This window comes from Falco biarmicus, chromosome 4 (genome assembly GCF_023638135.1).
Source record: "Falco biarmicus isolate bFalBia1 chromosome 4, bFalBia1.pri, whole genome shotgun sequence".
In the NCBI taxonomy this organism is placed as follows: Eukaryota; Metazoa; Chordata; class Aves; order Falconiformes; family Falconidae; genus Falco; species Falco biarmicus.
The window spans coordinates 4,508,301-4,520,083 of record NC_079291.1 but is presented as its reverse complement, the minus strand read 5'-3'; the positions used below and the strand labels follow the sequence as shown (position 1 = coordinate 4,520,083).

Sequence of the window (11,783 nt, the reverse complement as noted above, 5' to 3'; positions counted from 1 at the left end):
ACCCTTTGCGTACAGGAAAAGACCACATGAAGAATTGGCTCCTATCCGCATCAAGCTGTCTACCCAGAAGAAGCCAGCAGTAACTTCAGTTCTCCTGCCTTTAGATTTCTGAGCGCTAGCAGCACCTCAAACCTTAGCCTGTACCGTAACCACAGGAAGGACTCCAACCGTTTTATAAAGGGGAGGAATATTTTCCCTGTGGACACCAGGCTGCTGCTTAAGGCTGTGGGACTGCAGCATCCACACCCAGGCTGTGTGTGTGCTGCCAAACAAAACGGAGCTGGGGAGGGAGTCTGAACCCTCTGCCTGGTGGGTTGGCCCCCCAGGTTGTTAGTGGTGAATCCCTGGCACGAGTTTGGCCTATGTCGGCGAATACCTGCTGGTCAGGGATACTTTTCGAGGCAGCAAGAGCGAAGGATTATTCCTCTTAGGCAGAACGGATAAAAGTACACCAGTTTGTCCCCCTCCATAGTCCTCCAGCTTTATTGCAACGTGTTTTGCACCCTCAAACGCTTCGGTACACAACCACTCCTCGTGTAACAGTCTAGGACATGCACTGCACTATCTCAGCCTTGGAATATGAAAACACCATTTTGATGGGCTGCAACACTGCCTTTGCACTGTTACAGGTGCGAAATGACAGTTTTTGATTCAGTGCCTCTAGAGAAAAAAAAGGTCCTCTTCCTATCGCAGAACAGAAGATGACAGATATTTGTGACTGTTGACACCAGTACCCTTCCTAGCTCTATACAGGCCTTGCAAGAAAATCGGTTCATCCAGTCTCCATACTCCCAACCAGAGAACCTACACACTGAATAGCAGGATGGAGTTGATGATACTGATACCGCCACACTGCAGTTTTTGCAACTTCAGGAATAACTCGGTTCTTTAGGCTTTAGATTTCCAAAGTCTGTCTCGTAAGTCCTACCTTAATTATAACTGTAAGGCTCACGTCTTCAACAACAAAAAGCCCACCGTAAGTACCTGCCCCTTACTGACAGCAGCCTGTTCCTAATACGGAGGGCTGTGCCGCATGCAGTAACAATACCGGTTCGTCAATATTTGGGTTCTTAGCCTAACCCTGTTACCTTGTTACGAATACCTGTGGACTCTGGTCCTCTCACCTTCTTGGGCAGCAGAATGTGGGAACTAATATGGATCTTCATGCATGTTGGTCATATCCATACCTGCCCTATAGTGGAACAGAAAATAATGTATTGTCAAATACTGCCAGCAGCAATTTATGTTCTTCAAGACCTGAAGTTCCAAACCCTACTCTTCGCTCTAACCTTCATCTCAGCAGTAGCAAATGGCTCATACTTAAAAGAAAAGAGAGAACAATTTGACCCCCACCTTGTCAGGCCCTGCAACGAGGGCAGCTTCCAGTGGTGAGCTTGGTTCCTGCCACCCCCAACTCTACTGTAAGCTGAACCCTGACAGTTTCTCTGCTTATAACCGGCTGCTCCTGTATATTGTAGCCTATAAAGCTCTGGCTTCAACTGACACAAGCTTTCCTCCTAACGGCAGTCCTTGCAGCATGCTGCAATAATCCAGGTCCTTCAGGCTCTGAACTCCCAGTCCTGGCTCTAGCTGTAGCACCAGCACAGTTATATCCAGAATGCCATGCCTTCAGAGAAAGGGAATGTAAAGTATGGCCCCCAGTAAGATCCACCGATGTCCTAAATGTGCAAGCCCTAGAGCATTCAGCAATAATTGTAGTCCCCTAGGGTTCAGATTTCTGAATCTTAACCACGATCTTTAATCAAGGAATTAATCTCTACAGCTGAAGAACGTAAAATGTATTGACGCTCTCACTCTTATCTCCAGGAGCCCTATAGTCCCTTCATTCCCTTTAGATAGCTGTAGGGGATATGGCAATATAATTCTGCTTTGAAGATCCAGTTAGATGGCATTCTTCTCCTCGCGTTAAGCCTTTGCGAATTACCTTCCTACTCAGAGCTTTCATCAGTTCCCGGTTATTGGCAGGGGGGTCTGTTGGCACCCAAATCTTCTTCCTTCTTTTCTGCAGACCTTGACTCTACTTGTCAATACAGAAACAAGAAGGTGGCTGGATGGGCTCTCGTGGCTTGTGCCCTTTGAGCGAGGTCTGGGGAAAGTGCCACATCGAGGGAAAATGTAACCTCTCCAGCTGCTGCCACTCTGGGGAGCTTGAACAGCTGGAGAAGCGCCCACCCACTTGTGGACCCTTCCTCCAGCCCCAGCCCCAGCCCCAGCCCCTTTTCTACCCTCTCTGGCTTCTTCTCAGGCAGCAGGGCAGCACCTACCCAGCTGTTCGCAGGACCAGGGGAGCTGGCTGCTTTTCCGCTCTCTGCTGTGTGTGGGAGTGTGATGCCGGCAGCAGCTGGAGGTAGAGCACAAGAGGCTGTTGGCTGCTTCCATCTCCAGGTGGGAGGGAGGGGGGGAGAGCAGCAGCCTGGCTGGGTTAGGAGAGCGCACTTGATAGAGTGAAAAAACCCTAAAACTCTGCTGCAGACAGAAACTGCATAGAAAACAGAAACATTAACAAACAATAATATCGTTATTAACGATAACAGAAAGAAGGAAGGGCGGGAGCTTAGCACTCAGTACTTCCAGAAGGGACCATACAATGTAGATGAGCTCAACAAGAATGTAAATAAGGAGCCTTCTGACAAGGACGTGCTAACTGCTCAAAGAAAACAAACTAGGGTAAAGTAATTGTGGTAGTAACAGATCAGCGACTTTCCTACTGAAATGGCCCCCACCCCAAAGAAGGTGGATCCCCTGTCCAGGGAGCGTCCTGGTAGAAATTAAAACCAGCCCAGTGGGCAGCTACCAGCTTGACGTGTTTAGAGTGGACAATAAGGAAGGACTAATCGTTAAAAACTTACGTTAAAACATAGCAGATGTTTTAAGACAACAGAAACTAAATAACAAAGACTGCTAATGTATGCAAAAATAAACAAGAACTTCAGGTAACTGCCCAAGAAGATGAAAAGTACATCTTGAAGAGGCACCAGAGGGAGCAGATTCGGAATGTTCGGAAACCTGATGTATATGCATGACTGTATAATAAATATCGGACTGCTTCTTGAAACGGTGTGTAAGTTAGGAGGAGCGATCCCCCTTGCACCCGGCGCTGCAATAAACATACCTGTTTTGTAACTCTCCTCGAGTTGTAGAGTTCGATTCTGCATGTCACTCTCCCTCTGCACCTGCGAGTCCAGGCAGGGCCCTGTGCAAACAGTTCCATCATCTCACAGCGTGTCATTTGTACAGGGCTGCACTGTGCAGTGTTTGAACTTACCATGAAAGACTCAGCTGCTCCGTGGGCTCTGCAGACTGCTGTCAGTACCTACCTTCGCTTTCACCTCCTTGCAATGTGACTTTAAGCCTTCCTTCAGCCCAGCTGTTTATCACCCCAGGCACTCTGGGCACCTCTCTGAGGTCTAAGACCAGGATTGTGCCCAATACTACACCCACCGTCCCTCCTCCCTCCTAAAGTTGACAGTAACGCACAGCTCAGCTCTTTCAAGCACCTTGTTTCAGAAGGGATCCCGAACCAGATCCATTCTTGTCCAGGCTCTTGGGCCAAGTGCCCCTGCAGCCCTGTCTCCTTCATTAAGCTCAAATGCTGTGTGAGCTTTGAGACTGTTAACGTATAGGAAAGTGTAGTCTTACCTCTTGCTTAGAAATCAAACAGACGTGGTACCAATTCACCCAGGTTTGTGCTCTGTTAGACCTGTTCTGTAGCTTAAACTGACATCAGCTCACAGAGCGGCGGGTTGAGAGCAGAGCTCTGACTCCTTTGTAACTTTGTTTTAAAAAAAGTTTTCCCAAGGATGCAATATCTGCACTTGCGCTCTTTGTTTCTCTGTCTTTTTTTTTTTTCCCCCCAAATTCTTCTCCTTCCTCTGTAACTTCTACATCCTTTCTTGGATTCCAATAGTATTTGACAGCAGGAGAGATATCATTTAAGTTTCACAACAACTGGTCTCTGGGTAGAGGAGCCCCAGATTGGTGTTCTAGTTGAGGAAACCCTTCGACGGTTCCCCGTTTGGCCCTGCTGGCCAGCTGTCTTTCCAGTACGCACGTCCCTGGGAGGCCGACACAGCACATGCTGCCTCGCCAACCGCGTGGTGTTTGCGGGAAATGATGCCTTCGCTCAGTTGCCCCGGCAGGCTCGGGATATTTAAATCTGACAGCAAAGACAGAGTTATAAAGAAGAGATTGCAGCTGTTCCACAGCCCTTCGGAAAGTTACTGCCTTACCAACCGTTAACTTAATGTAATGTTTTACTAATCGTGGCTATGGCACATCTGCTTTATGGGAGGCGAGTTGTCTCAGCTCCAAGGACCGGCTTTGAGAGGGTGCAGAGTCGGACCCGTCACACCAGAAGACGGGGCTAGCTGGATGGCGGATGGGAGTCACGGTGGGTGCCCGCAGCACCCCACCAAAGGCCTTCTCCAGGGGTGGGAGCGGAACGTGGTTCCTGCTGCACAGCTGCAGACAGGCTGCAATGCAGGCAGCCACCGGTGTCCCCCAGGCAGGCAGAGCTGTGTTCTGCCAGACATGAAATGACCTGGCAGGGAAGTTCCATCAGTTCAAACCCAGCCTCCTGTGGCACCTTTCAGATGACTTCCTATTCTCTAGCAGTGCCTCATGTGAGGTAAGTCATCAAACTCTGGCTGAACGCTTTGAAGCAAAGGGAGGGATTTGGTGTCATCCAGTCAGACCTATTTTTTTCCTGCGTACTGGAGTATAGGCTTCCATTAAAGACAAATGTGCTTTTTCTTCTGTTCTAGCAGTCAGAGGAAAGGCTGACTTGACTTTCAAGGGAAGTTTCCTTGAATGGTGAACCTGGAACAAAGATGATGGGGTCTCAGAGGTGCTGCTTAGCCCCAGATGCAGTGGCGATGGCCACATAAGTCTGACCTGAGAGACAAGCGTGCGCAGCACAAGGTGGCACTAATGTATGGAGGGGGCCGGGTCCTGCTACCTCTGTGCTCAGTATGCCCCTGAGGATGCTGGACATCAGTTAATCAGCTAAGACGAACGTGAACAGTTGATTAAATATTTGTGTTTTAAACTGCAGAATCATACTTTTCCTTCGGTCCAACAGATTAGAAAGTTCTGCTCTCCAAAGATACTACATTTGGATCTTTGGAGATATTAATTAGGGTATTTCTAAATGCACTGCTTTGTACTATCATCAAATCCTTCGGATGGGACATGTGTTGAAGACCCCAGACGGCGAGGCATGTCCAAGCTACCAGTATGCTTATGGTAGAGTGAAAGGGAGAAGCAGAAGCAGAAAGGTTTGATTGTCTTCCTAAAAAAATAATAATAAAAAAAATGGTACTGAAATACTGTTCCTGCCTTTAAAAAAACCAACCAACTTATTACTGAACTGACCAGAAAAAATAAAATAAATCATTGTTAGTCAAATGTCTGTGTTCAAAGGAATGGAAGAGTGCTCTGATGGCATCGATTCTTGGATATTGATTGGACTGATACTGTGATTTGTTGCTTGCTTGAAGTTTTACACAGAGGTGGTTCAGAGTGGTCGCAGAAAATAAATGTGTGCATAGGCTTGGCTGTGGTAGTACAAGCATCCCAGTGCCAGTCTGAAACTGCTGACATTCAGTAAAACTGTTCTAAGTTTTCCAAGTAGGAAAGTTTCCAGCAATGTCAGGATGGTAATTAGCGATTGATTTTCATTTGGCAGCTTGCCACGTGGTCAGTGACAGACACCAGAACTCTTTAACACATTTAATGGGATTTTTTCTTCCATTTACACTATCATAAATTACAAAGCATATTTCACTTCACAAAATAAAACAATTTCCAGATCATTTTTGTGACAGTATTAAGTAGTACGTAACCTACAACAAATAGTCCTGTACAAGGCAGGAGGATCTATGGAAGTATTGGGAACTCAGACTATTTAGCATTTGCTCTGCAATCTGGGTTAATCTATCTAGCCCTTAGTCATTTCTCTAGAAGATGACAAATTTACAGTCATACCTCCCTTCATTATCATAGTTACACATATTTTTCAATTTGAATAGAAACATGTGCTCCCTGAAATAATTCAGGAAACCACATCACTGAGTTACCAAGCATATGATACAAACGATCAAGTTGAGGGATTATTAGAATTTTTTTTGTATTGAAAATTGAGTTTGGTAGTAAAGTATGTTGATTTTCTATGCTTGCAGAAACATCTCATGCTGAGAAACAGTTTTTAACATTAGGAATAAGTTTCAGTTAGACTATGAACTCTGTAGGTCAATGTTTGTGAGGGGAGAAAAATATTAAAAATTTGTAATAATTAAATTTACCAACTCCCACATTTCCTACACATTCTTTTTTTTTTTTTTTTAACAAACCATCAGGAAACACATTCAAGATAAATACCTACATTTTTAGCAGATTTACTGTACATTTATAAATACAGAAACATGACAAAACATAACTTGATTTTTACAGAAAAACCAAATCCTTCATCATTAACCCAAAAAAGTGCTGACTTTTCAACAAGGCCAGAAAATATCCAGTGTCCCAGCATCACTTAACTTACATATTACTGTAATCCAAGAAAAATCTGGCATGTGAAACTGATACTACCTCCAGGACTTCTGAAAAATTCTCAATACCATATTTTACATGGGAGTAAAAAACAAACAAACTGAGAGAAAATACTATATGTTTGGGGAAATAGGAAATGGGTAAAAGTGTACAATCTTAGGATGCTAGTGCTTAAATGCAAGGAAACTAAGGAAAGCTGGAATACACACAAGAAAATAATTCTCCTTTAGAACGCTTGCCATGAAAGAGGTATGTCAGGATAATGCTGCATTAGTGGTAATTGTTTTCAATATATCATAGCAAAAATGCAGGAAAGAATTATGTGGAAAATAATCAATGCACTGCACTGATTTATATTTTGCTAAAATAAAATGCCATTCTTTCAGCTAGGTAAAGTAAAAATATCTTTACAATATAGGTTCTGTTTCACAATTGACATATATAATTATGTCTCATGGAGAGGGAAATGTATAGGTGTATACAGGTAACACTGATTAAGTACCTTTTTGCTTCTCTAGCCATATTAAAATACGTTTTGTGTTTCTTAATAAGTTAACAATAAAATTGTTTGCAACAATTTGTTCTCAAAACAAATATACATCTGAGCAAGGCAAAAGATACAAGGTAAGAGGATTTTTTCTGACCTTCTCATTCCCTTCTACAAAGAGGCATATGTCTATGAGACACAGGCTTTCCCTAAACATTTTGGCATCCATCTGCAACTTTGCAGAAATTGAAGTGCAGTCAAGGAACTTTTCTTTATGTTTAAAAAAAATTAAAGAAATGTTGGTTTTCCTTCAAACTAATTATTTTAAAACAAATGGCTTTGAAGAGATGCCCCTCTGTCTAAAAGAGAACATCTTCATTTTCTATTAAAATCTGCACAATTAATTTCTGGTACCGCATGTCATTCAGTGTAGCAAGGGTACTGTCCTCTGGAGGTCTCATTAAAGTAGGCCCAAACACTATTCCCAGGTTTTCAGCATTCATAAAATTCTCCTTTTCATGCAAGGTAACCCTAAAGTAGAAGAAAAAAGAAAAAAATTAAAAAAAAAGTAAAGAAAAAAAGTAAGTAGTTGTTTACTTCCCAGAAGAAATGAATATATGCATCCTAATCTTTAGTCCTGCTTCACATTAAGCATTGATAATGACATTTTTCAGTAACAATTTTTACTTTCGTTCAGTGCAGCTATGGTGAGGCTGTGATTTCCAGCGCCTTTAAACACTCCCCATGCGACTCTTAAGTGTTTTTTTTCATGTGGCTTTCCATTAGGGTAGAAGAATTAGCGGCAATTGCTTTTTTTTAGAAAAGCATAATCATGATTTAAACGATGATGTATGGAGCAGTCCCCCACGCTACAGTAACTGCAGTTCTCTGGCACATGGGGCTCGGTGTGCATCACACCTGAGGTGTGGGTGAGGGTCCTGAATACGAACCTAGATTTTCCTTTGTTTACCAAGGACTGCCATGGTGCCAGACATGCTTTCAGGCTGGGGGAACCCATCCCTTCATACTTTTCGTGCCCTACTTGTTCTACTTCAGGAGGAGGCTGAATCCTGGGGCAGCCTGGGGAGGTGGCTGTTTAAAGCCAGGCTGCTACAAATGCCGTCTATCCTTGACAAGAGAACAGAGGCACTTCTAGGAAGGAACCTCGGCTGTTTTGTTCCCTGCCACGGGTCATATAATGTAAATGCAAGAATAGGTAGATTATGTACGGCTGGAGCAAACAAAGAACATCAAGGATGGACCAAGCTGCAAGAGAAGTCAGCCCTGACTGGAAAATCATTCAGGCCTGTTGGAAAGTGCAAGGTGTGCTCAAGGTTTTCCTCCAGGTAGCAGAACTGGAGCACTTCAGTGTTATCCCAGCAAGCCTTTGGCATTTCAGTTTGGTCCTGGGTGCTCTTGCACTGCGGTGTAGAGACAGCCGTGGTCCCTTGTTCAGTCATGATCCCTCATGGACCAGACACTTGCTGTTTCGAAGTACAGCAAGGGGGAAGTTTCACATCTCCTCCACACCACTGCTTTGCCAGAGTGGAGCACATCTGGCTTTGAAACCAGCTCTCCTGGCAACAGGTGAGACCAGCCCGGCCATGGCAATTCTCTGCTGGGTAGCAGTGGATTCACTCATGCCATTGAGGGGGCACAAAGAGGCTGCAACCAGCGGTAGTCTGGTCTCCTGTTATTTGCAAGGTCCTTACGTGACTACATTTTGCTTCTACTACTGGCTCTCTGCAGAGTGTCATGGTCACAGAAAAAACAGTTCCTCTGCTTTCAGGAGAGAAGTTCGTTAGTGCCCCTACTCACAGCTACATCCTCATCTTCTAGCACAGATACATCAGCTGTGCTTTGCAAGGAGAAAAGACAAGCCAAGGCTGCCTGGCCCAAGCTACCTCTACGCAAGTGTGAGTGTAACACTGCTTTTCCATCTGGGGATGTATGCAGCGCAGCTACGCAATGCCACATACACCTTACTAGCACCTCTGTGCAAGAGTGTGGGGCTTGCTCCATGGTCTGGGGTGAACACAGAGAAGATTCACAGCTTCACTGTAACGGCAGCATGGATGGAGTTGTATGTATTTCACCACAGGGAGGACTGTTCGTGGTATTGTGTTTCCTCCAGTTTTGAGCAAAAAGGAAGATAACTCAAGAAAATACTTCATTAGCTGACGAACACACTCATTCTTCATTGCTGACATTGTTCTCTGCTGGATTTTCCTATGATTTTTAACAACAACCCAGTGCAGTTTCTTTTCTGGTGAGAAATGGCACTCACTGGTGTAAACGCTGTGATCCTGCAGTCTTTACACAGCCTCCTCGACAGCAGTGCATGTTTCCTCTGTGCAGGAAGAGCCCTGTGGGGCTGGAGTTGGGATTCTGTGTTTAATCTACAGAACAGCATAGTTTGAACTTAAAGGATCCTTCCCTCTTTCACATTCAGATCTCTCCAACAGATTCTCCATAGGAGCTGACATGCACTCGGCTTCTGTGCAGACACTGAAAAGTCACGATTTGGGAAAGGGGAGGAAATTCATTGCGTGACTTGGGACAGAAAGCTTAATCAGCTGTTTGGACTATTTTTGTCTCATCAGTAGTTCAGCTCAACAGCTGAACCAAAGCCTGTACAAAGGAAGGCAGGCAAGTCAATACTTGTCTATTAAAAATTCGCTGCCAGGACATGAAAGTACTGATTCTGTATGCTAGTCGCTTGTCTGCAGCCTCCACTGGCCTTCTTAAAAGCCAACACGGTTCATCCTGAGTTGTCCATGCATATGTGCTGACAAGGGTGGATATTTGCACCTCTCATTTCTGCAGTCTGCAGAAGCTCCTGCATACCCAGATAATGTCTCAGCAAAAGGAAAAAACCTGCTCCCTTGTAATGCCCTGAGCCGGATTCAAAATGAGGAGAAGTCTCTGCATAATGAGAACCTGATTGAGCATGAAATGCACTTCAAACAAGCTCTCTGATGCAATTTTATGTGAGCTGAGGTCTTTTTTCTTTTTAGGTTTGCGTTAATAGTGCAGAAAGTGCAGATCAAACCCAGAAAATACTCCAAATTTGCACCTGTATTGCAAGTAGTAGGACAACCAAGAAAAGATCAAGGATTTACTGTATAAAAGTGAGCAGTTTTATTCCTCCCTTATCCCCTCTTCTATTGTTTCCAAGTAGCACCATAAACTTTAACCAGAGACAAGGGACATCTTGGGCAATATATCCTTAAATGAAGGTCTGCTTTGAGATGATGGTTCCAGTCTTCACTCAGCTTCAGTTTTTAAAAGCAAAGAAGACTTCCCGAGGCATGTATATACTCGAAGTAGCAAAGTGGAGTTAGCATGGTTTTGAAAAAGTTTTGCTTCATGTTAGTGAACGTGAGGCATCCTCTTTGGAGCACTTCATAAATCTCATAGGTACCTAGCTGAAAACTTGGGAAGTACTGTCCCAAGTCACTTTAAAAAATGAAATTTAGGCACTTTTGAAAATGTTGTATGCCTTATGAAGCCTTATGTATGCCTAAAGAAGCTTTGGAAAGCAAATGAGGCAAAGTGTGTTTCAAACCAAAACAGAGATAACTGGTAAGGCCCTGTATGGCTTTTACTAGTTGTATAAAAATAGGCCCTGCTTGATTCTTGGCTTAACTGTTACGTGAGCAAACAAGTCATAAGAGACAGCTCTTTCCTTTTAGGGTTATGGTTCAAGATGACAAATCAGGAGGTAAGGGGAGGCAGAAGCGCAGCATGATCAAGATGTGCATGACTTACGGCCGCACATCTAGCACATCTCTGAAGTACCTACCATTCCAGTATTTTTCAGATACTGTCTGCGTCAGAGAAAGCGTGAAAAATCTCAATTAATTCTTCAAAGGTTTGCAATGATCTGCCAGCAAAGGCAGCTATGCTATATCTGTTATATGCAGTTATACAAACATAGCTTGTCTGCTTATTTGTGACATTATTGTTTTAGTGGCAGTACCCTAATGGAAGCTTTATTGGTACTTTCTGTAGTATCTCTTTTTCAAAGCAGAAGATTGTTAAGCTCTTCAAGAATTATCCTGCATGCCAATTAACTCACTTTTTGAGATGAATCATTAGGTATCTAAGTGTCTCGTAGTGAGCAGCAGGGAGTAACATCAACACTTCATGTATTGCTTCTAGTCGTTCATCAGGATTGGAGATTTCTGTAAAAACACCGAACAGGATTAATGTTAATAGGGCTTTCCATTTGTAAACAGCAATAATTCAGGAAGCTAACTTAATATTATGGAGTCATTTACAAGCCATTGACTGTGCTTGTAGGGATAAATATTAAACTCATAAACATGGAGCTTAGCAGCAACTTCTGCATCCTCAGAAAAAAAGAAAAGAAAAAAAAAAGCTTCACAAAGAAATCAGCAGCAAAGAGCACCCAATAGCTGTCTCCGTGGTCTGTAGCTCTACCTACAGGCCTGCACAGGTACAGTATCTGAGCTTTGTTAAACGCTTTGTAACACTCTGCCAAGAACCAACTCCTTAAAATGTTATGTAAGATTACTTCCACTAGCCTTCAAAACTAGATGGGAGCGTGGATATATGCTTTTAGAGACTATGCTTGAATATGTAAGTTTAGCTAGAAGTGGCATGGAATTACATAAAGATTTCAGAACGTATTTAAATATGTAGGTATCAGTGACTGGAGAGCATCAGTGCTCATCAAAGACTGTTTGGCAATCTGTCAAAA

At 43.6% G+C, this 11,783-nt stretch overlaps 1 protein-coding gene across 3 annotated transcripts in view; it reads right to left on the bottom strand.

Annotated features, from left to right (window-relative positions):
• Positions 1 to 5,736: 5,736 nt before the first annotated feature.
• The window catches only part of CHN2 (chimerin 2), a 163,415-nt gene continuing 157,368 nt past the window's right edge, over positions 5,737 to 11,783 (bottom strand). For all 3 annotated transcript variants that reach the window (XM_056335547.1, XM_056335548.1, XM_056335546.1), the window contains 2 exons: positions 11,139 to 11,244; positions 5,737 to 7,588 (listed from right to left, as the gene is read on the bottom strand). In XM_056335547.1, the coding sequence (XP_056191522.1) occupies positions 7,417 to 7,588; positions 11,139 to 11,244 (278 nt within the window). In that variant the 3' untranslated portion in view covers positions 5,737 to 7,416. The remainder of the gene's footprint in view (positions 7,589 to 11,138; positions 11,245 to 11,783) is intronic.